At 37.2% G+C, this 25,753-nt stretch overlaps 2 protein-coding genes across 4 annotated transcripts in view; both read left to right on the forward strand.

Annotated features, from left to right (window-relative positions):
- Window positions 1-1,454: 1,454 nt before the first annotated feature.
- LOC143378632 (uncharacterized) lies at window positions 1,455-12,475 on the forward strand. Of its 3 annotated transcripts, none has more exons than XM_076830498.1 (3): window positions 1,455-1,494; window positions 9,331-9,434; window positions 9,584-12,475. In XM_076830498.1, the coding sequence occupies exons 2-3, from the start codon at window positions 9,425-9,427 to the stop codon at window positions 11,449-11,451; spliced, it is 1,878 nt and encodes a 625-aa protein (XP_076686613.1). In that variant the 5' UTR covers window positions 1,455-1,494; window positions 9,331-9,424; the 3' UTR covers window positions 11,452-12,475. The 3 variants fall into 3 exon arrangements, with proteins under 3 accessions (XP_076686613.1, XP_076686610.1, XP_076686611.1); XM_076830495.1 differs by lacking the exon at window positions 1,455-1,494 and adding an exon at window positions 1,598-1,848; XM_076830496.1 differs by lacking the exon at window positions 1,455-1,494 and adding an exon at window positions 2,416-2,565.
- A 1,596-nt stretch (window positions 12,476-14,071) lies between these two features.
- Window positions 14,072-25,753, forward strand: part of Cap (Cbl-associated protein) — a 181,733-nt gene continuing 170,051 nt past the window's right edge. Inside the window, exon 1 of the mRNA XM_076807232.1 lies at window positions 14,072-14,727. Coding sequence (XP_076663347.1) covers window positions 14,632-14,727 — 96 coding nt within the window. The 5' untranslated portion in view covers window positions 14,072-14,631. The remainder of the gene's footprint in view (window positions 14,728-25,753) is intronic.

Genomic DNA, 25,753 nt, shown 5'->3' on the forward strand with positions numbered 1-25,753 from the left:
TTAAAATGGATAGTATATCTATTCATCATTGTACAAGTTGTTCAAAGCTGTAAGCTTTTGTGTACGGTTTTATTTAAAGAAAATTGTAGTAGAAAACAATTTTTTTAAAATCAAGGTTTCATTAAAATGTATTAAGAAGGAAAAAAAATAATTTTGATACCGGCATAAATGACTGCCTTATTGTTAGAAGAATTCCCGGTAGATGTTTACTTTAGGGGAGGATTCTTCGATGACTTTGAGCTTCACATATGTTGTCAAGGTCATCATTCTGAACAACATTTCCCTCTAAACTATTTGGCGCTGCGCTTTGGTTTACGAAATATTCGCAAGAAACTTGACATAATTGTACATAGAAATCTGCATACAGACGTTACAAACGTATACAAATTCAGGTATCGTCCTGATACATGTACAGGGTGTCCTCAAAAATGGTTTCATCAAATAGGATCGCTTATTCATCCATGCCAAAACTTTATCAATTTTTTATAGCGAACAGTGCTTTTGCAGCATATGGTTCTTTTTAGACTTTTTCTTCTATCAGCGAAGAGAATATGCTGATGTAAAAAAGATTAACATTAATTTTCATTGTTATAAATAATTTTGCGATAAGTTTTTTTTACAAATCTCCCTCGACCCAGAGTCGGTGTAGATTCACCCCTGAAACCAGTGACTATCACTTTTTTAACAGCCTGTACATATACAATACATCAAAATCGCACGCAGTATTTAATCTTGGGAGAGCTGAGTTGAACAAATTAAAATATTTTTTATCCAAATTCAATAAAATTCATTAGGTGATTATAAAAATTTATTTAAAGAATAAAATTTAGTTTTCTTTTCTTTTTGCAAAGTTCTTCAATTACTTCAGTCGTGGTTACATTCATCTCTTTTTTCCTTTTCTTTGGGGGGTGCTTGGTCCACCCACTGGGTGCGCCACTGAATTACATACATACAACGTTGCGTTTAATAATTGAGTATGTAATAAAAACTATATTCATTCGAGTATTATTAAGTGTCATTCTGATTAATTGCCATAAGCTCTGATGCTATACTCGTGATAAAATATCATTTATTCAATCAAAATTTTAGTAATCGTCCTCACGCGTTGCCCATAGTTGCATAATGGACGCAAGGAAGTTCGAAACAACTGACACCAGCATAGTTCGTTTCAAATAAGAAGTTTATTAATACAACGTTCTGAACTTTACAGCGAATCAGTGACAAGACTCACTTCCTGACAGATTCTGAGCGTTGGTGAAAAGTGCGAAAACTGGCTTGGGGTTTGAAAGGCTAGCTGGAGATAGTAGAAGGGGTAGGATACACCAAGCTTCAAGAAAACTCGGCCTACGATAACGTAAGGTACATAAGGTAGGGATGACACATGGTTTTCGGATGTAGGTCTAGATGGCGTAGTTGTTGCAAGCAAGAGTGGCACTGTGTTTGCGAAAGGAGAAAGCGAGAAATATTTGTAAACATAAGTAACTTCAGAGGAGAGTAAGTACTTACATATTTACGTTACAGTTACGCTGGTTTCAAATAGTGGGCGGAGCAGACATATTTTATGTCACACCGAATTAACGAATTATTTGGCGCGCAGAGATAAATGCTGATGCCTGATTTGTCGAAGCACAAAAGCTGTATGTACCACGTGGGGTGGTTTAAAGCTGATTCATCGTACATATCTTCTCGTCAGACGACTTTATCACCATGCATTCTATGGTTCAACTTCACGACGCACGCATACGGAATCGACTACGCAATTCGTTCCTTCGAATCAGACGTTTGTTTTGATTTACACGCAAAGTTAGTGCAAGTAAATGGACTTAGACGTGACATATAGAACAAAATGTAAGTTTCTCAGCATAAAATTTATCCACAATTAGTTCGAATTTTCATTAGTTTTCGAATTTGTTCATCTACTTCAGTTTATCGTTATTTAGTTTATGTATTAACTTATATAAGTTTTCCACACCGGTGTAATGTGTACTTTCTGTTCAATACTGGAGTCCAGCTACGTTTGTAAAAGAAATTCTAGAGATTTGTAACAACTGTGTGTGATAAAACTCATAGTTGTCAACCGGGGAAGTCCCGTACTGTATTGCGTTCACATTCATGCATTGCTATTCTAACCTGTGAAGGAAGAGTTGGGAGTTTCCAGCACACAATCGCGTTGTGGTAATATCTCTGTTCTGTATTTCATCATCTGCAGTGCAATTTGATTCACGGGCAGTTCTACGTTGACTTGTTTGAACCTGTCTTCGCATTTTGAAAAAAATATTCGCGAGAAGTGCTTGACATACAATATGTCCGTATAAACGCAATGCAACGCCAGCGGCCGGCCAGTGTTCTTCTACCTACTCATCGACGATTTAGTCGCAGTGTGAAATGTGCACGGATCTGACGTGACCGCGTACGCATCGATACATGTGCCTTTGTATACCGTGGTTAATTAATATCTTTTTAAGCAGTAGTTTCATGTTACCATTATTGGTAATAGTAATTAGAATTCTGGTATCATTTTGATTCGCCGAGTATATTATCTTCGATTGTTCTCCGACATATACGGTACAGTTTGCAATTCTGATTTCTTTATTATCATTAAACTTCGTAATTAAACTTCTTAATACAATGGAGAAAAAAGAACCTCCCGATATAATTATTGGATAGAAATTCTAACACAAAATATTTTAATGTAAAAAAATCACTTTTGTTTAATTATTTAAAAATGTTTCTGCAAATTCTCAATATTTCTTGTCATGTTATTTTTGCTATGCAAGACTTTTATTTTCACTTTTAGTTGATTTGAGATAGTTAATCCCTTAGTTGTTGACGTCCTCGTTAGCATCGAAAATGTGTAAGCACCGCGTACATTTTTGGGCAACAAAAATTGACTGCTTTCCTAATTTTATTTTTAACTAACTGATCAAAATTCATTTTGATGGTAAAATTTGCTGTATTACATCATAAGGGAGGTATAGGATTCGACATATGAATACAGTTTCTAAAATTTTTTCGTTGATATTGCAGACATATTTTCATGTTTACTACTTCATGAATGTCAGTGGTAAGAAACACAATGTATTTATCGTACTCACGGCTCGGAAAACGTAAGGGGCGCTCAAAAACCAGTGGCACAGTGATGCTCGGTTAAATTTGAACGAACCATACATACCTAAGAACCACCATTTTTTGTGCAACTGGTTTCACCTTCGTCACTTCGAGCCGAGCAAAATATATGTTGACACGGAAAAGTATGTGAATTGGGCTATTTTTAAATAGGAATGTACACTATCGACGTACACGATCCCCAAAATAGTCTGCTTTATGTCTTATTTGACCTTATTTTCATTGGGAGAACCTCACCAATCAATTCGCATTATTTTCGTAAAGATAGGAATGGTAGCACGACAATTACGAAAAGTTAAATTTTTATCGTTGCACGATACATTGCAACGTGAGCAGCACTCGTTCGAAGTATTGGGCCTTGGCCGTGGTTGTTCGACGTACCTAGTACGTCTATCTCATTCACTCCTGCTGTATCTGTTCTCTTTCCTTCTCCATCTGTTACGAGGCTGATTCTTTGAATCAAAACGTTATCGTATTCGCGATAATTTGAATGTTAGGTCTAAATTCATTCACATTTAACCGAGCATTACTGTATCTGGAATGATATCAACAAAAAACATAATATTTTTACGAGAGTATCTTTATTCATAATTCTCTACTCAAAATTATTAATATTATTTCAGCAATAGCGATACTTGCCTTATCATTAATATTATCTATTTTAAACAAATCCATTTTTTATTTCAATAATCGTAATCAACTGAAGCGTATATATTTTTGCAGTATCCTTGTTAGTAATCTTTAGTACATTGTTAGTCACTAAAATAACAGTATTACACATATTAAGTAATGATTTATTTGGTAGGTACATTCTCTATGTCAGCGGTTCTTAACCTGTGGTCCACGGACCCCTAAGGAGCCGCGATGTATATAGGTACTATTATTACTTTAAATTCGTATGGAAGCATTCCAATAAAAATATTATAATAGGAGTACGTGTATTTATTTATTTCTTCCTTCTCTCCAAATTTGAAGGTCGTTGATGAGCAGCTTCAAATACATATTTGATGTACTTTAGGGTTTTAAGTCTTCGGGGTTTGTGACAATAAAGGATATTTAAGTGGGGATCCATGGTAAAGAAGAAGGTTAAGAATCGCTGCTTTATGTTATATATGTATAAGGTACTGAAACTTAGTAATCAAGACCATCAAAATGATACTGTACATTCCAGAAATGTGTGTTATCATGTGATTTATCACTGATTATTAGTTATTGCAACAGCAGTGTATGAAACATAAATGATAAAGTGTATATAATCAGGGCCCGATCTCGGAGGGCGCATGCAGCTCAACTGCCCAGGGCGGCAAAATTTGGCTTCGCTTTTCGTCATCGCTTATTTCGATGCTTGACTCTGTATTACATTGATTCGTATCTTGTTATGAAACAACCTGTTCCACGATTTCATTTGAAGTGACATCACCATCGTAATTATACTACAAGAAAAGACTTATTTTTCTAGTTTTTAGTGTATTTTCGATGAAATTGAATAAAATCGTTTAACTTAATTTTTTTTTTATATATTTTTTTATTATTTACTTTTTAGTGCTTGAGTTTCGCAACTAAAGAAACTTGAAGAATTGAAATATTTGTACGCGACGAATCATTTTTCGATAAATTGTGTACTTACGGAATTCGTGATGCTACTATATACTAGACAATGCAGCGACTTTTTGTCGTTTTCGAGAAGTGGGCGAGATGCTGATTTCAAGTCGGTTAAATTGGTGGTTATATGTTTTTATTGTAGGGGATGCAATTTTTTCCATGGACCTAATGATTTTTTCACACGCATGAGGGTGTTTTTTTTTTTAAATTTGTATTCATCATAACTATGCACGCCCGCAAAATTCCAAGACGATTGGATTCCTGGAACTGGGCTAAAATAAAACTTTTCGAATAAGCGAAAAAAGTAGGTAATAGATGTTTGAATTTAATATCAAACTTAAAAATTGTTTTTAAATCGCCCATATATATAATTACTAAATATTTTATGAATCAAAAGGCTTTTGTTATTCAACGACATATCTACAAAATGTTTCACTCACTGTCAAAAATTATATTTTAAAATAATTATTTATAATTAACCCTTCGTGGTCACACCTCCTTATAATCACAAATTGGTCGCATGGGGTTCACTGCATCCCCGCGTCATTTTTGTGTTACCATTTTCGTATTTGTGAATCTTTTAACTTTTGTGTGATAATTTAGCATTCGTCATACTCGTACAATCATGCTCTAATAGTCTTTTTCTAGAAATGCAAATTTTGATATGATGAAATTTGTAGTTGAAAAAAGACCACTTTTTTCGCAACAAATCCCGTTAATGAAGTCTTTTCGGCGCGGCATTTGAATTAGAAAATTGCTCTTTAGGTGCATCCCGTGTGACCACGAGGGGTTAAAAATACAGGGCGGCAAAAATCATTTTTGCGCAGAGCGTTGAATGAGTTAGATCGGGCCCTGTATCTAATGGAAATTAGTATAAGTACATACGAGGTGTAGGGTAGACCAACTATAATATCCAATGCATTTCTCTGTCCCGGGTTTGTAGGGTCCTAACAATAAGACTCCATTACCATTTTAGTGTCACACGCGACGGTAGGGTAGGGTGGGGCTGAAAGTCCCGTTTTTCATATAAACCAATGTATAATTTAGTAATAACAATCTAGAGTATACCAAAAACGATTGGCGACTCTGCAGTCCTCCCCATTACTCTTGCCATCAACATAGTTATGCTGCAATATTCAATCGATTGTTTACGAATGGAGATTTTGCATTCGGGAGTTTTTACCCGTCGGACTTTTAGGCCCACTCTACCCTACCGGTAAAGTCTGGAAACAGATTGTAATGCTACTCGTGGTAGAAGTTAGAATTCATCACGCGTTAAGTTACGTAAGTCATTCGAAATCCGCGGTCTGCGATTGACAGTTGTTTATGTTAGTACAGTAATTTAAAGATCGTCTACTGGGCCTTGAAGTGTGTGCGTACGTTCACACAAGCTAGATAAAGCGTGCACGTATACGCGATGTAGTAAACAAACCGTTTCAACGAACTTTCGTCCTGGAATCGGCAAGAAGGAAATTTTTGCGGGTATACTTGCCTCCAGTAGACATTCGTGCAAGGTGGTCTGGTGCGATTGAACGCTAATAAGCACCGTACGTTGACATCGTAATGAATTTATGAATCGTGTACTGAGACAGACTCGAGAAATGACAGAATGAGGCTCAAGGATTCCCCGTCACCGGCGCTGATGATATATTCGCGCCATGTAGCATCAGAACCGGTGGAAGTCCAAGCTAGCCGATAAATGTAGGAAAGATATACAGGGTTATCCGTTAAAACGGACGCATTCCACTACAACCATCCACCGGCCCGGCGTTCGGAGAGCTGTCAGCGACCGCTGGACCGCAGTGATGCCTAAGCTTCGAAAGTTTTAGAATGATTTCTTTCAAATTAACGTCTCAAAGAATTTGGGGCCTTTTTCGTACAACTTTTGAACTACAAAAGATACCGGAATGCAATTTGCGCTGAAAAATGAGGAAAAATTATTCCCTCTTAATGATGGATAGTTTAAAATATTTTACGTTTACTTAATTTTTCTGTATCATTACTTTCATAAATTGAGACATTAAATTTTTATTCAATTATGTGTTATTTCTGTAGACCTCAGAATCTATTGTCCTGGTTTTCTTTTTTATAATTTTAACCTTAATGCAATGCATGCATAGATCGGACGTAAGGGGTAACTAATGAGACGTATCCTTGGTTACAGCGATGTTTGAATTTTTTTCTAGAATTTTTGTGTCTGAATGTTTTAACCTTTTAGCTACTCAACGCCACGCCTATGCCGGCTTCCGTTAATGTCATTTTTTGGAATGATGCGCCTTTATTGTGGCTTTTACACGCAGGTGGCGAAAAATCTCCGTTCAGGGGTATAGCGCCGCGGTCAACCCTGTCGTAGCTAAAATTTTTGAAATTCAAACGGGTACGAGACCAGTCGACATTGTTTTCAAACCTTATTACAGTAATCTGGGGTGCGAGTAGTAAACCGGTCATAAAAGCGGAGGGCGCGCCTTGATTACCTGGGTCGGGAAATTCGCAATAGCACTTTGCGACGTTAATTTGAAAGAGACCATCCTAAAATCCCCGAAGTTCGGGTATCACGGCTGTCCAGCGGTCGCTGGCAGCTCTCCGATCGCGGGGCCGGTGCATGGTTGTAGTGGAATGCGTCCGTGAGGCGCTGTTGCCATTTCACCTGTTCGCGTGCGCGTGGGTTGCAGTTTTAACGGATGACCCTGTATATGATACAATAGAGACACATAATGATAATAATGTCATGTATTGTATTCTATACATATTACTTAGTAATTTCTATGTCAAAAGAATTTCTCAGCCCCCATTTTTTGTCACTTTTTAAAAATGAATTAACGTAATGTTTGGGTCAGTATGACTTCACGCCGAAATATAATAAATAATTGTACTTGTAATCATACAGCAAGGGCGTCCGCAAACTTTTTCCGGGGGGAGGGGGTTGTAGCTTTGAAAAACGGTCAAGTTGACAGGCGACGATTGGTGGCTTGTTGGAATCCATTTTGTAGCGCCAATTTAATTCATAATTTAAAACTGAAATTTGAGGCGACCGCCTCCACCCCCTTGCCTCCAGTTGCGGACGCCTATGACATACAGCAGAATGCGTAAAATGGTCATGAGGCCCTCGATAACCTTTCAGTATAATGCACAGAGGAAGTGGTTTAAATATGGGCTACTATAATCTGAACTCTAAACGAACAGTTAAAACTGCATATTTTCAGATTTTTTCAATTTTTTTTTTACAAAATGTCCAAAATGCTAATAAAAATAAACTTAGATGCTGATGGTCTATTTACAGTAGTCATAGATGCATATGTTCTTTTTCAACACCTGCTCAGGCATTGTGTGCTCACATGTAATACTGAAATCACTTCACCAAAAGTTCTCTCTCTGTGTCTTCAGAGAGAAGTCCTTCACAAAACATGCAACTCGCATCCTCGTCACCTGGGTGCCACCTCTGCTGAATTTCAACGTCGCTGAAATCGTCTTCAGCTTTGTAGCTCGTATTTAGACCATTTGCTCGTGGACGCTTAGAGCGGTGAAAGCCGTTACTACGCGATGCTATTTATTATAAAAAAATTATGCTAAAATAAGCTTACAATGTCAACAATTTAGTGCTCAGAGCAAATTAAATCTTAGTTCAACAGATTATTGTTAAAAAAAAGTAATACAAACATACCTGTAAAATTTGTTAAGATTCATTCCTTTGTTCTTTTAAGACGTTTTGCAACACAACACGTTAACCAAACAAATGCAAGCCATTATCTGTTTCCCACAGCTCCATTTGTTTCTCAGTCGTACTTCTACACATTTTCCGATAGAGTGAAACACCCACTGTGAGCCAATACTTCAACTAGCCCATATTTAGACCCTAGCCCCTACATTTTGCACTACTTCCTCTATTATTTTCGGAGGAATTAGTAAAATTCGTCGTTCTATCACCCACTGGTAGCGCTCAAAGGACCGATTGTACTGGACGATCTTAAATTAAAAAAATTATATCAATTATGATTTTAAACTATATTTTTGCTACAGACTTTGCCGCGCGATACAGGAGTCGCGTTGCAAATTCTGCAAAGGCAAGCAACACGCCACATATTCTCGCTCCCCACTGTTGTAAAGGCTTCATCAAACTGAGCCTCGTAGATTTTCGCGATTCTTATACATCGTTCTTTCTGTTCTGACTCTCGTGCAGTACAGACGGCCCGTTGAGTGGAACATTGCATTTTGGATGTTGTAAAACTCAATTGCGAGACGGTGCTCACATTCGACCGTGACTTAAAATATTTATTAATAAGTGTGGACTTGGAGACACCCACATTTAAAGAAGGAAATTACTGTACGCCCCCCAATTGGTCGAGCGGGAACGAATTTGCTTTCTCTTATTCGTTACGAATATGTATATGTAGTTATCGAAGTCCCACATTTTTATAAACTATGCGTACGGGCTGTGCATAACGCAGTTGAGATCGGGATGTATACAGATATGTAACAGATAGCAGTTGCGCTGGGGACACAGAACCCCATACGATGTTAGGTTTATTTATTTATGTTTCGTTCACGTATAAGTAACTGTTAATACGAATAGAACTTGATGACTAACCTATAGTATAATTGCAGCCATTCAAGCTGAAGCCTGAAGAGTATAGACACTGTTAATTGTCTGAGTAATTCTATGTGGAGAGGTACATAGTCCAAGGAAATAGAATACACCATGATGAAAGGTAAAGAAATCTCTTCATTCAATAATTATACTAAATCAGACAATATTATGAAATATCTTAACAACAACTTTTCTTTCATGGTTCTCAATTGGCGCTACTCAAACATGTTCTGTATTGTGATGATGACATTATTTGGACCAATGCTACAGTTGAAAATCTAAATCACGATCAAAGAGAAGTGTACTATGATATACAACAGTGGCTTAAAAATGAGAAGGGCACAGTTATCATGCTTGATGCCCCAACTGGAACTGGCAAAACCAATATCTTGTCCTGTCTGGCAACAAAGTATGGTGACTCAACAGATTGTATTGTTTTTAGAAGGGATCAAGCAAGTGAGCTTCAAGAGAATGGAATCCAAGGATATACTTATATATCCTACTGTATGCACCACTTTGATTTACCATATCATCACGCAATTAAAATGTTTAAGGTGGTCAATCTGAATGTTATTGATCTACTTTATGACTTAATGAAATATTCGCTTAAATACAGTCAATCCTTCAATGATATAGACACTATAATTTTGGACACATATACTGTTGCTTCACCATCTATGTTACTTCTATTGTATTTAGTATCGCTGAAGAAACATATAAGTTTAATTTTCGCTGGAAGTAAAATGCAACAGGGTGCGATTTCAAAGTGCCGACTGCATAGTCGAAGCAATTATTATATCATTCAGATACTTAGTGACCTGACCATAACGAAATTATCTAAAAATATGCGATCGAATGACGATAATTTCGAAAGCAAATTGTCACGTTTCTGTGAAATGCTACAAAGCCGCCACCCGGAAGGAGACGTTCAGTTTCATTTCGAGCTTCGCTACTTGCTCTATTGCCTTTTTCAGTCGAAATATTTCACGGAGGAGCGTTTTGATACTCTTTATTTGTCCCAATACCATCATGATATTACAGAACGTTTGTATCGTTTCATAGATCATCTGACATTAAACGGAACACACTACGTCATAGAACCGTTTATGTATGAGGAGAAAAATAACTTGAATGCTGTTCATACGCTTCGTCACGATCACAAATTTTTTCCCGGTTTGCTCTTAACAAAGGGTTGTAAATATGTATATATTACCAAAAGTGGCGCACACAAGATAGTTAAACTGGAAGAAATGTTCTATAATGAAGATAAGAAGTTGGAAACTCTTGTTGTTCGTTCCGTGAATGGAGGTACTGTTACAAAGATAATACGTTGTAAGCTAAATTATTATCAGCTTCTACCGGCCTATCGTAAGTGGTTGATGCCGAATGTGAAGACCGAAGTGAAATTCTGGCAATTTCCCTTGCGCATATACGCGTTAACGTATCACGCAGCCTTAGGCCAGACAATTAAGTGTGCACAGGTAGAGCTCAGCGCTGATGCTTCTAATGCTAATTCCATCTATGTTGGTCTTTGTTCCGTGCCCAATAGTGCCGCTATTCATAAAATTCACGCCACCCAAGACCTTCTAAGCTTTGTCGTGACTGGTTATATGGAAACCGAACGACAGGACGAGAAACATTATTACCGTTGCCCGAAGCAAGACCCGAATCGGAATCAAATTCTAGAATCTGCTTTTAGAAATGGTACTAACGAGTTCATAGACAAAATCCAATGGACCACTGTGAACAGCATTATAGCATTCGAAAGCAAAACATCAAATGCTCACTTACGTATCAAACGTACCTTGTACAATCAATCGCAAAAAGAAAAGACTACATCGTTAATGAAAGTTACGCAATTTGTGAAAAGCAATCCAAGTCTGATACTTGATACGATTCATGCCATAAGTAATGAAAATCTCACTGAAAATATAAGTATGAATAAAAAGTCGCAGAGCGAGGGTGAAAAGTCGAAGAGCAAGGATAAAACGTCGAAGAGCAAGGATAAAACGTCGAAGAGCAAGGATAAAAAGTCGAAGAGCAAGGATAAAAAGGCGAAGATCACGGATGAAAAGTCACCATCATATATCTTCTTGGAAAAAGCATATAATTCTTGGATGGCTGGCAACGAAGAGTAAGAAGTAATGTTCAGATTACGGCACTAATTTAATTAATAATAGATTACTATAATCGTAGTAAGAATACTATTTACGCCAATCAGGATCACTGCTACAAACGGAAATTTTGTACGTGCAGGAAATTTTAAAAGCACAAAAATAACAGTTTTATATTAGATAGTATTTTATAAGAAAATAAACTGAATGGTTCGTATTGTTTTTATACTTTTATAAAAAGCACGAAATTAAGTATTATTGCTTTATTAGATTTTAACTATGTTCTTCCTACTTTGAATTAAGTAGTAATAATAGGATGCCATGTCGCATTTATACATAGTTACATATGTATATTTAAGAGTGGGTGAAAATGGGTGATACAACGAATCACCCTATCGCCGGTTGTACCATACGCCCATCGTGTAGGTACCCTGTGTACCGCGCTATACATATGTATACGATTTCTGTTCCATGTCTCATTGAAGCTACAAACAGTGTTTGTTTTTTTTACTGTAGCTTGTAAATTTTATTTTTCCTGAAATTGATATCCAATAACTCAACTTGTTGCGTAATTTTGACATATTTCTTAACCATTTTCTGTTTAATTATATAATTTTATACATGAATAATTTTGTTTTTATTAAAATAAACATTGAAGACTTTAATTTGTACTAGCGATAGGACTTCGATATTGATTTATTATTGAAAGTATTATTCACATTTTGTCAGTCCCATATGTTGAAGGTCACAAATAAAAGATGTTAACACCACATCAGTATTCAATTTGAGTCGTTGTTTACCGCAATGTGCCTACTGTATTATTTTCGTGTATCCACATTTAAAATGTTAAATGTATGAATACCCGTGTATTAATGTTTATAAAAAAAATATTTTGCTGATTGTGAAAATAAAGTATGTAACGTGATCAAAAACTCGGGTGTGGGCTTCGAACAAAAGAAAATAATGTAATAAGACAGAACAATATATGTGTTAAGAATACAATGTATATTTTATTTGTACCTTTAATTGAAATATATATATATATATTTACGAATACCTTTCTTCCTATGTGGTAAATATTAAATTTAGTGATACTCTAAGTTTCTGATTTTTGTAAACTCTGCACCTGTAATTTGATCCATCAATTTTGCATAAATATAATTCACTCAAACCTTGGAGCACAAGCTGCAAGAATCTGTTAGTATCCCCCGTATTAATAACGATATTGGTAGTGGTTATTATTGAAACTTAAAGTAATATGTACGTTATAAAATGTATTTTTGTCCCCATAAAAATGTAATTTTGCTAGAATATGAATGATGTTATTGAAGAAACAACTTAATTATACCGAACAGAGGTATATTCGAAATATCTGAAATATCACAGAAATATCGAACAACGATATGATTCTACGAAATTGTACAGTTAATGTACCTTATTTTTAATGTACAATATTTATATGATCGTCGTACGAATTTTTTCAAATATTACTTTTTATTTGATTATGGAAATTAATACTCTAACAATAGATAACTTTGCATTGTAAAAGAAACTCTTAAATGTTCGCAACTATTTAAGTTAACAGTTTTTAATTCCTACCTGTATAACGTTCAAATTTTTTTTTTTTTTAAGCTGGTCACGGAGCAGTCCGGATATATCGAATAGTTTGAACCTTGAATGTTTTTCCGCTGAGGAGTTACGCGGAGACAAACACAAAAGAAAAAAAATACCTACGGGGTCGAATTTATAATCTCCTCCTTTTTGAGGTTGGTTAAAAATCATCAGACTATGCCATATGAAGCCTCAGGTATAAGGAACAGTAAATGAGGTCTCCAACGCGCATGTCCAAACGGAATCTGATAACCTAAGCACGTCCAGGCCACCTCTTAACTTTGCCTACACTGCGTTCCATATAAGAGCGTACCAGCGCCCCTACCGATTTGCGACCGATCTGCGCAGCTCCCCCGGATCTGACACGCGATTGGTCGTAGCACTTTCGCGATTGGTCGTAGCGCTTTCCCTGCCGGTTTACTACCAATCAACAGTGTATCCCTGCGCGAAACGAGTACGCTCTAATATGGAACGCAGTGTGCAAACCACACTATTGCTTGGTGCACCTAGGGCGGTATTCACAGTCTTTAATTATTCTTAAGATCGCCTTAAGCATTAGTACTACTAGATTAATAGAGGATGCGTAATGCTCCTGTGATCTGAACCCGGCGATCTTAAAAGCTTAATAAGCGACTGTGAATGCCGCCCCTATACTCCATCTCTAGTAATATGCGGGCACACTTACACTTTTAATTACCCTAATCATGAACTTATCTAAAGCGTCAGGCGGTTATGCAACTACACGAAGGAACCTGAACGGGCAGTCAAACCCAAAGAATGTTGGGGTCAATAACTTTATAGCTGACTATATTTTGCAGGCGTTGAACTAAGGGATGTGAATGGACATCGTACATGAACCATCAGCCACAAGTGGTTTACCCGAAACGAACCCGAACCGTAAGTTTAGGAAACGTTGATGCGGCGTTTGCAGAAGAGTGGGGAGGGCACGCGTGTTCCCGGTAGGCGGGTGCCGTGAGTTTGACAGAATGGCAAGCGAGGGTGGCGCGCAGACGATTGCGGGGGAGGGGGAATGCGCCGTCAGTGTACTCCGAACCATCGACTGGTGCGCGTCGCGTTTTTGCTCGCCGCTGGCAATCGTGTCCTGTCGTTGGTGGCTGTCGTCTTTCGTTCCGCCATCCTCGTTAACATTATTCATTGATCGTAGAAGGTTACCGTCACGCGTGTCGTTAATGCCGCTCGCTCGCTGAACAGCGTTAATTCAGTCGGCCGAGGTTCGACGGAGGCCAGGTGGTTAACAGACTGGCGATCTCTCCTTATCAGTTGAACGGACGATAAATACGTAGGGCTGTTGAGTAACGTGCACCCTCCGGATTGTCGCGTCGACAGTGATCATTTATGCCTGCGAACATTGGGGAACGGCTCTCGGAAGATGCGCTCGTTCGCGCGTACGCGTCAGTTCCATAAGCGTGATCAGCGATTTTGCGTCGCGGAGCGCGAACCGCGACCTCGTTGATTGGTTTGCGACGGGGGAGGACGAGACGGCGTGGCGTCTGTGCCAGCGGATAACTGGTGTCTCGTGTACGATCTGAACCGCGGGTGAGTGGCTACTGAAAGGTGGTGAAACGAGCCGAGATGAGTGCGAGAGAAGTCACCCTATTCGGCGGCTCCCCTTGGGGATTCCGTATGCACGGCGGACACGACCTGCATCAACCCCTACGCATCTCTAGGGTAAGTCTATCGGCCCTGCTCACACGTTGCGCTCGAAAATATAAAAATGCTTCGGGACGGGCGGGGTTCCAACTGGAAATCTGTATTACACTGTGCGTATAAACGCGAGTTGATTGAACGGAGGATTTACAAGCGAAGGTATGCTTCTTAGACAGTCTTTTAACGTTTAAACGCGAAGCAATCACGACCGTGTGATATTGATCATTTTGAAATTTGATTTTGATTACATTGGAATTTAGAAAAATTTAATTGCTGTTTTTTTTTCATTTGGCAACATAGTATGGTGGCCAGACGACGCGCCGCGAGACTTATTCAACGTGTACGTTCAGTATCCACTAGTCCCATGCGTGTTTTTACTCCGAAAACATGTCGGTGCGCCATATGTGGCGCACTGAAGCGTGGCACGGGTACATTGATCGTGTACAACACGTATCGCACAAACAAGGAATGCGAAAGGATCACTCATCCTTTGAACACTAAAGAACTGTGTTCGTTGAGTCAGTACGGGCAGGTTCGCAGTAACCTTAGCTACATCCCTCCGCAATGGAGTTCCTTGAATTAATCGTAACTGACAAGGGAACGTCCCGAACTCGGAAATTCCAAAAATTCTGAAACTTTGTGAATATGTAGACCAGATATGCATTAAACAGAACAAACTAATTACCTGTATCTTACGCAACAATCATTTCGATAGCAGCTGCAATTTACTCGAAACAGCAGAATTTTTCGTTGCATTTTATATAGGGATTGCGTTTTTCAGTCCTATACAAATAGAAATGGTGTTCATCCGATGGCCCTTACATTTGCTTTGATGTCATTCACAATAACGTAAAAAGGAAGGTTCACTTTTCGCTTTACAAAAATTGAGACAGTCTTGATTTTCTCACGAAGAAGGTAGGATTTTTAAAATTTATTAATTTATCAATAAAGTTACATTAAAGTGGTGTGGTGTCTTGTCGAGTACATTCTGTATAGTTACTTATAGGCATAAATCTCGGTTCTCATGATTTCGCGCACAAAAAAATGTTACGAAAAGGACATCAGACTTTGAATATTTGGGAAATTGCTTTACTGTGTCAAACGTGTAGCATTCAATAGATTCTGTCGATATTGTATCTGCTGCATCGTATTTACGATTTACTGTCATGCTCTGACATACTGTTTGTACTTTGTGACAGGTAGTAGATGTACGTATCGGTTAGTCACTAAATTTAATCTCCGGAAAAATGTCAGACTTTATCCAATACCGTTGGGATCCTGTTGGGACCGCGAGGACGATTGAATTTATGATGAACGCGAATGAACATTTTGTTCATGCGATCAAAATATCTTGCGACTATTTCGCATACTTGCATTATTTTACTACCTATATGCATATTTTTATACGCAAAGTATTGAAAAGATCTGTTTACATAATAATGTTTATTGTTTCCTTCAGGGGACATTCTACTCTCTCGGCCGAAAAGTCGGCCACTTCTCCTGGTGATGCTTTTTATAATGAAATAAACCCTTAACCGTTTTCGAATTTCCGGGGGTATATTGCACCGCTCTTGACATACAAGAAAAAATCTTTGTTGCTTGTTTATCGCATTTGTTTACATAAATATTTCGCAGTGAAGTTGACGGCTTCAGAATTGCTGGCGGTTGAAATTCCGGACGACTGGATCGTCGGAAATAAAAGAACCAGACATATTTCTAATTCGCAGCAGTATGGTTATCTCGCTTTCCACGAAAAAACTGTTTTGGACCAAAATTATTAAAGTGGCAGTCGATCAAGTGTTGAAAGTACCGAAAGGGGCATTTCTGTTCTGTTCAATAGTTATAAAATGTGGGAAAATATTAAAAAATCTTAAGATATTCGTGGTTAGCGAGATACCCATACTCCTGCGAATTAAAAATATATTTGGTTCTTTTATTTCCGATGATCCAGTCGTCCGGAATTTCAACCGCCAGCAATTCTGAAAACGCCAACTTCACTGCGAAATATTTAAGTAAACAAGTAAAATAAACAAACAACAAAGATTTTTTCTTGTATCTCAAGAGTGGTACAATATACCCCCCGAAATTCGAAAGCGTTAAGTGTGTATTTCATTATAAAAACCAACACCGAAAAGTGACGGATTTTTCGACCCCTTAAAGAAATTCCAAGAATTAACTGCGTGTTTCACTTAAGGTGAATTTCTCATTTACCCCATTTCTGTTCATTTCGTATTTTCCTTATTATTATAAGCGTTTCCTATCAGCATAATTTTTTTTTTAATACGAAAAACTAAAAGATTGTGTGCTTCGTATTAAATCTTACGATCACAGAAAATCTCTTTGAATTATAAGATTTTTTAATCTAGAATATACTTTAGTTCTACGCACATCGCAGTTTATCATTTGATGTAAGGTACTGTAGTAAATTTGAAACCTCTAATTTGACAGATTTTTTTACATGTACCACTTTGGAAAGCACGCTAAAGATGAAACATTCCTCACACGTTCGCTGCCATTTCATTGGTTACACTTGGAAGGTATACATACTACGTATACTAATTCTTGCAGTTGACCCAGTAATATTTCATTATTTTCGTGGGGAAAGTATGTAGGGAGTACGTACTGTAAGGGAATCGGGGAAGGTTAATAAAACGCAGATGTGTCTCTGTTTTCGGCCAGACGCTCCACGGCGAACGCCTTGTCGCTTGGCGCTTTACAAATATGTAATTCTGTTCTTACAATACAGTCATACACTAACGATCGAAAGCGGCAACAATTACCTTAAACATTATAAACTCACTAGTCCTATACGTTGGTGGATTCAGAAAAGATTGAGATTTAAACATGCTCAAAAAATCAATCTTTTGAAACATTTTCCGGTGCTCAATTGCCCTTAAGGCTTGCGGATGTTTGTGAATTATTAGAAGCATTGGTGTCTTTTTAACGCACTTGACAGTTTGGACTTTTTTATGCTGATTAAGAGTCGACAATTGGTAAAGGGGTTAAGAACTTTAAGAAGCTTTAATCGGTCAAGGCTTATCTCGTTCAATGTACTTAACCTACCCGTCATAAAACGAACGACCTAGCAGCCGGGGCGATTAACGTGTGCGAAATCGATCAGGCTTAATTACAACTAATCCATACGTTTGTAAAGTTTCTTTCCAAATTCGATGTACATTAGTTGCGTGTTCGGAGTTTCTTTTTTGCGTCCTTGATTTTCGGCAGGTTTTAATTAAACGCAGCCACGTTTGCAGGATTTAGTATCTGCCAGAAATAGTTGAGCAGGACTGATAAATGTTTGTATATTTATCACAGCAAGGGATGGAACGGGGAAGACGTTTGAAATATGTATTATACAACCATGTGCAGTGGTTAGGGGTGTGCGGGTACCCGAAATTATGGGACCCGATTTGCGTTTCGGGAGCCGATTTTCTTGGTTAAAAATTCTTACATCTGAGTAGAGAGGGGGTCATTTACTTTACAGTAAGTTCTCGCTATGGGCTCGCGCTCGAGGCCGGCGGCGAACGCTTAACGCATAGTGGAGATGAGCCTGTAGCGAGAGTTTACTGTAATGGACATTTCGTTGGGTTGTTAGTAAAACTGGGCAAGTTCATCGTTCCATCCGTAAATCTTTAAGGATTAATTGAAGCAATTACTTTCTATGTTTTTTACAACAACCGATTAATGAAAATCCGTGTGGGGAAAAACTGATGTATTTTGAAATAGCATTCAATTATTACCTGATTTATTCTGATAGATTGAACTTTAAATTTGCATTTACCGGAACTTAAGAAATTTTCATTTAGTTAGTTTTACCAACAAGCCAGCGATATGTATACTGTATAGTGTATACACTTATATCCGTGGAATAGATATAATAGATGTCTACGTTTAAATAATTAATTATGAATGTGTATATGCACGGTAAACTTGACCTGTACAGTCATTTTTAACCGACTTCAAAAAGAAAGAGATTCTCAGTTTGAAGTGTTTGCATAGATTATGTTTGCCCGCGAATGCCTCCGCAATTACAGGACCGATTTTCGTGAATCTTATTGCATTTAGTTTAGCTTTAATCAACTTAGGCTATGGAGAAAGAATTATTAGAATCGCTACAGTAGTTTTGAAGTTACACCAGAAAGAAGAAATCTGAGTCATTAACCGACTACATTATTATTATTACGAGCAGCTTCTTTTTGTAGGTCGACCCCCATATTTTTGTAAATAAATGTAGTTACATAACTTAAATAAGTCCAAAGTAAAAAATAAAAACATATGATAAAATTTAAAACCGATTACAAAAGAAAAATAAAAAAGCAACAAAAAGTAAGAAATAAGTTTTTTCCTTATTTAATCTACGACTCTCGATATTTTTAAGTCGACGCCAGATTCGCACAGTGCAAACGATGAGGCGCAGACATAAAAATATTGAGAATCGTAGATTAAATGAGGAAAGAAATTATTTATTACTTTTTGGTGTATTTTTATATTTTCGAAGTCGGTTTTAAGCTTTTTTAAATTTTTCGATCGGGTTATCGCTGTACAGTAAAACTTCGCTTATCCAAATTAGTAATTGATGGGCACTACGATCACGTGATTCGATCGTTCTGAATAATAAAACGGCCGCGTTTCCACACAATGAATTCAAATTATAAAAAATACACATCATTGTGAATAAAAAATGATCGGCCAATTGTTTTGAGCATTTTAGAGCAGTTTTGCTGCAAATGTAGTTGAAAGTGACTTGCAGGAAATTGAAGCGAGAAATGGGTACGCTTGAAAGTGGAGCTTTTGCTACTGTTTTGCAACTGATATTTCGTAATATTCATTCACAAAACTGTCACACGTTACACAGGTTACGCGTCATTGCATTAAATAGTGTTTCGCGTTAAAACGACACCATTACGTGCTCTAGCTTTCACACGCGTATTTTCATTACCACGATGGATTTGTATCCTACTTGCTTATTCGGGGAATCTATCAATTTCGCACGGCATACGTTCATATAGAATCAGATATGCACATTTTATTCAATCGCTTCATGTCGCTGTTTATTGTTTCACTGGATCTTCGTTTACTGTAATACATAGATTTCTATAAATTTTTCCGAATTGTGAATCGGACGGAGTCACTTGTTAAGATTATTATGAAAAATGCAATCACGAAATTAAGGTCCATAAAAGGGATAACGAACTGGATATATATTGAAATATACTCTTACTTTAAAAATTCTTGCAGTTCTGAAGAGTTAATCTAATTTGAGTATTAAAAAGACCGATATTCTCGACAATCTATAGATATTACATGTTAAGTTTTGTTTGGTAAAAAAATACTTGTCTTCGAGCGATTATATTCTTCCATGGTGTATATCGAGTCAATTACCTTAGGGCAACGTAAAATAATCAATCTCATTGTTTGAAAAGTTTCCCTATATAGAATTAGTATTAATAGTAATATTAGTATTAAGGGGAATAACTGTAAGGGAAATTGGGGCAAAACTGGGTGCCAAATATGTTTTCCTACTAGCAAAAAGTCAGACGGCAAAATAAATTTTGAACACCGCTAGAAATCTTAATTAGACCTTGCAGAGTCAGAAAATGAGAGTCCTTTTTTGAAAAAATTATTTGGCTCACAGAAAGACAAGATTTCTCGGAAGTGTGCAAGTACCTAGTTTTACCCTACAGGTGTGGGTAATATCGGGTACCTATTAAAAAACGCATAAAATATGATATAATTATAAAACCTTTATTATTATTATTATTATTATTATTATTATTATTATTATTATTATTATTATTATTATTATTATTATTATTATTATTATTATTATTATTATTATTATTATTATTATTATTATTATTATTTTAGAAACCATAAGGAAAGATATTTTAACAAATAATAATTTGTACATAAATTTATTATAATTTATCTGGTGCACAAAAATCACAAATAAAGGTCTCGTCGCCCTCCTCAACATTTGTGCGAATCTCATGAGCCCACACGTGACCTATACATACCTGTAATCAAGATTACTATTGGATTTTTTAAAGATTAGAAATCTGCTCCTATAAGTCATTCACGCCGTACTTAGAATGTATGGGTACTCGAGTTTGCCCCACAATCAGACACCCGGTTTTTCCCCGAAATGGGGTAATTTACTAAACGTTAAATATTTACACTTCAACATGCGATAAAGAACCGGGTAAAACGTAAAAATACTGCGTAAAGACTACAGAATACAGTGCAGTACTTACCGTAATAGATTCTTTAAATCCAAGTGGTATAAAAAATGCAATTCACCAACGCAACACTGGAACTTTTCAACTCGAAATTTTCCAATTTTTGATTGGTTCTCATACCGCTGGAACTTTTCAACTCGAAATTTTCCAATTTTTGATTGATCTCATACCGTCGTGAGGTCCACCCGAATGTAACACTGTACTTACGTTGGGTGGATATCGTAGCTCTTGTATTAGAAAAACAATGATACCCGTTCTGACCCGCCTACCCGGTTTTGCCCTACTTACCCCCTACGTGCTAGTTCTCTTTCATTGCGCATTGTAATTAGTTAATGCTTGTAGAATATAGTTTCGCGTACGCCATCCGATTTAGATTGAAACGGTTCACGTGAGTTTAGAGACAATTGTGAGCTGTGCCTCGTCTGACAAGTACAATGGTGCTACAAGGATTGCCAGTGTCAGGTAGTTGAATGAATGTCAGTCACTACCAAGGTCGAAGGCTACATAGCTACTGCGTAACTTTCTTGTTTCACATGGAAGCACATGCCCGTAACGTTACGCTTATATCAATACGCAATCACGTACGTACAAGCAACTAACTTTAAACACTGATTTACTGAAACACACATTCTCGCTTCTACGTTCAGAATCAGTAACTGTTTAAACATTAAAAATACATGGCACATGCTGCTTAGTTAATTCATAGGTTCATAAATATGTACAGAGTTGTTTAAGCCAGGGCTCGAAAGAGTTCTGGAACTTCTCAGTAGGTTTTATTTAAAACATGGAACTTTTTTGAAAATATCTCGCATTATAAGTGCCCATGAGAACCGATAAAGTAAAAGTTCTTGAAAATAAAAGTTTTAGTTGAAACGGAACTTATAAAATATAAAAATATAAAAAAATTCTATAACAGGGACAGATATTTTGTTCATTAATATTAAAAAATTCTCAATCGTTGTAAGAAATACTGAATACTATTCCAGCGAAGTACTACAACGATCATAAATAATTATTACAGTTAAGTTGATATTCTGAATGTGTTATTCATTTGTAATATTTACCAACGTAGATAATTTCTACGCAGATATTATAGAATTTTTATGTATTTTCGTTCGTTGTGAATTATAAAAAAATGTTATTTAGGTATTAGTCTTGACAAGTTCTCTTTTTTGTTCAATGCTTCTTATGAAACTATTAATTACTTATGTTATGATTTCCATAGCTTTTATTAAATAAACTAATACCTAAGAGTTTAGTACTTTTCTTTATCTTATGCAACCTTTTTTAATAAATGTTCCAATATAACTTGTTTCCAAGGAACATTTATTATACAGGTACTAATATATCTGTTCCATGAGACCACTTTTTAAAGAAGTTCCTAAGCCTAACATTTCTTTCAATAAAAATTCCACAGGAACAGATATTTTCTCAAACCAAACATATAAGTTCTAACAGAATATTTTTTAAAAACGAAAATTACAGAACTTTTTCAATCCCTGGTTTACTCCTTAATTCCGGGGCTCATTACTTTGTTGATTTCTTAAAATCTTCACGTACATCTGGCACTGTACAGGTAAATCTAATAAGACGTGAAATTGATCTTTGAAATTTGACAATGCAAATGTTTGCGCAATTTCTACGTTCTCCATAAATTAGTCCTTTACTGGTTTTGTAATTGCACAGTAATCGTACGCATATTATAAAGTTAAGTGTCACTGAACTTTTTTTCATTTAGCATAGTTGTATAAGTTATCTGCGGAAGTGCTACAGTTGTGAGCATGGAATACGTAGAAGTTTAGGAAAGTCAAATTCGAAGAAAGTATAATAGAATTTCGCGAGAAATGGATCTCGTATTAAACTACTTAAGTTAAAATTAAAATGATCTAGGTAAGGTCGTACATTGTTTCTTGCCCTGTAGTAAGTTTCTTTTTCCGCGAACTACTCAGACATCTCATTTTTCTGATTTTTAGAAACTCTGTACACGTAGGCCTCGAATAGCTACTGTCGATTCTTTGTGACCTTGTGGAACGTGTTTCGTATAATGATTTCGGTTTCCCCAGCGGCATTCTACGCATAAATAAATACTCTATTAGTCTATTCCATTAGTGACATTCGGTAACTTTCGCAATATCGTGAGTGAGTTGAATAAAGAAAAGGATTTTTAACGAGACGATTTTATTTTGGGGCTCTAGCTCAGTGGAATGTATACGTGTCAACTATAGCGTGTAACAGAAAGAAATAAGTACCTTGAAAAATTCGAAACATATAATCTTGGAATAAACTTTTTCCTGGCAACCTATGATTAGTTAGTGTGATCTGTTTCAAGCAGACATCTGGTATAACTTAACATTATTATCTAACCGAGGGAAGATGTAAAAATCTACAAAGGATTTCATGATTTTCATGGATGTTGTAGAAGGTATTGTAGTAATGATATCGTCGATTGTCGTAAAAATTGGTTGCAGTCTTCTTTCACAATGTGCGCTCGGTGCTTCTCGAGCCCCCTTTTAGTTCTTTGTTCTGTCACCGGCCACGCCGCGGAGATGAACGGCGAAAGACACAATGACTGCCTTTCATACACGCGATTTATCACAAAATTGCATATCGTCGGTGCACCAGCCAACGCAGAATAATACGTTTTCTTGACCTTTCGTGATCCGCGATGAGAAAATTTTTAACTAACGCTACCCTCTGTAACACGCCCAAGTATAATAGAGACGTGTTTGTAAAACGCCTGGAAAATTAACGATTCTCGCTTCAGCGAGTCATTAGTTTTTGTCAGATTGCAGGAACTTCGGACACGATATTGCGTATCTCGCGATACGTGTCCGAAGAGAGAAACGAACATTTGGTCGTGGGCAACGAGATTTCATTGTACACGTACCGTTGTCACGAATTTGCAGACGCTGACAGTTTAGCGGGCAATGGTGCATTTACGCACGAGTTCTTCCACTCGTTCTCTGGCAGTGGCGTGTTCTCACGCCGAGGCAGAGTAAAGCCGGGAAACCACGGGAAGCTAACAAGGGGACCTTCAGGTTTGACAATTTCAGAAAATGTTCATACTTAGTGTACGCGAAGGTCTTCGCTGGGACATTAATTTCCCAAAGCAGTAAGACGCGCTTTCCAACCAAATTCGAGAAAATCGACTTTGAAAAATGCTGAGTTCCCTTATATACAGGGTGTTCCTTTACCTATGGTCAATGCTCTAGGGGGTGATTATACAGGCAAAAATCAGACGAAAATCAGGAGTGACGAAATTGCGGTAAAGGCTTCGTTTTCGAGAAAATTCACTTTGAATTTCACCTAAATGCGGGTGCATCGTAGACGCGTGCCCCTCAAGCCCAAGGGAACTCAGAATTTTTCAAAGTCGATCTTCTCGGATTTGGCTGAAAATGGCGGATTTGGGGAATTAATGTCCGAGTGAAGACCTTGACGTGCATTAAATATCAACATCTTCTGAAATTGCCAAACCTGAAGGTCCCCTTGTAAGCTATGCTATGCGATGCTACGCGATGCTATGCTATGCCATGATACGTTTTCAAAAGAAAATAGCTTCGATACATTCTTATGGAACCGTTTCCACCAAAAGCTAAGCTAAAACATAGCATCGCATGGCATAGCATAGCTTAGCTTAATTTCCCCGTGGATTCCCGGCTTAAGTTTTATTCTATACGTTCGGTGTAGGGATATTTTAAACATAGGTAAATTTGTAGCATCTGCAACATCGAAATAGATTTATTTGAACGGTTGTATTTTATATTAATACTTTTCAGGTTGTGATAATTAAATGGATAGCTGCTGTATTGTTCGTAATTTCTCTCTCTCTCGTTTCGGCACTCGCGTGCGCTTTCATTACGCTTCCTAAAGGGCGAAGGACGTTTTAATATTTCTGCGCTCGCTTTGTGCAGCCGCGTTTATTTGGTCAGGGAAATACGAGGCGGACGTGTGTCCGTTGAACTGGGATTAGTAGGTACACGAAGAGCGAAGTTGCAAGAGATTACGTAGAATTGGTGGTTTAGCAAATACCCTAACCTACGCTGCTAGTGCAATATCGGTGGGGCTTTTATGGGCCGTCGAATTAGAATTGTGACGCTTGTCTGCGGTCTGTTAGGCCGCGTGCAGACTTCAACCCGAACGCCAGCGAGGAAAAATTCAGATGTTCCTTTTCGTACTCTGCCTCCCGCACGAGACAAGCTGAGGCTCGTACAAATTTCGTTGTTTGGTACCATTTATTGAAGAAGAATAAAACAGTGCAAACGCAAAGGCCATTACAGTTCTACATATTTAAACAGGAGGCGATGAATTAACGTACACAACACCTTTTTACTCAATGACATGTTGATTGAAAAAGAAACCGGCAAATTCAGAAATTTTATTAGAATATCGGAAGAAAACTTCACTGTTCTTCTAAGGGGGCGGACCACGGTAACGGTTCAAAATGTAAGGGTGTTTTCGGGAATTTATTTCAACCAAACAACGCAAGTAAAACAATGTATTGCTTAGTACAGTTAATAATGTACATATCGAAGGGTAAGAAAATTTATTTTCCAATCAAATTCACAAACCCGTTTCCTGTATACTCTTCGTCAAAATATGCGCTGCAGCAAAATCGTGCTTGTCGCGTTGACAGCGCCCAGGCCATATGGTTAATCCGAATTCAAGAAGACAGAAATTTTTAGAAACTAGAAGCCTACGTCTATTACGTGACGATAAAAAAAAGTCAAAATCGCAAAAAATTACAAAATGGCGGACCACTGAAAGAAGAAATCATGTTATCGGGGTACAAAATTGGGGAAATGTTGATA

The sequence above is a fragment of the Andrena cerasifolii genome, chromosome 2 (genome assembly GCF_050908995.1).
Source record: "Andrena cerasifolii isolate SP2316 chromosome 2, iyAndCera1_principal, whole genome shotgun sequence".
In the NCBI taxonomy this organism is placed as follows: domain Eukaryota; kingdom Metazoa; phylum Arthropoda; class Insecta; order Hymenoptera; family Andrenidae; genus Andrena; species Andrena cerasifolii.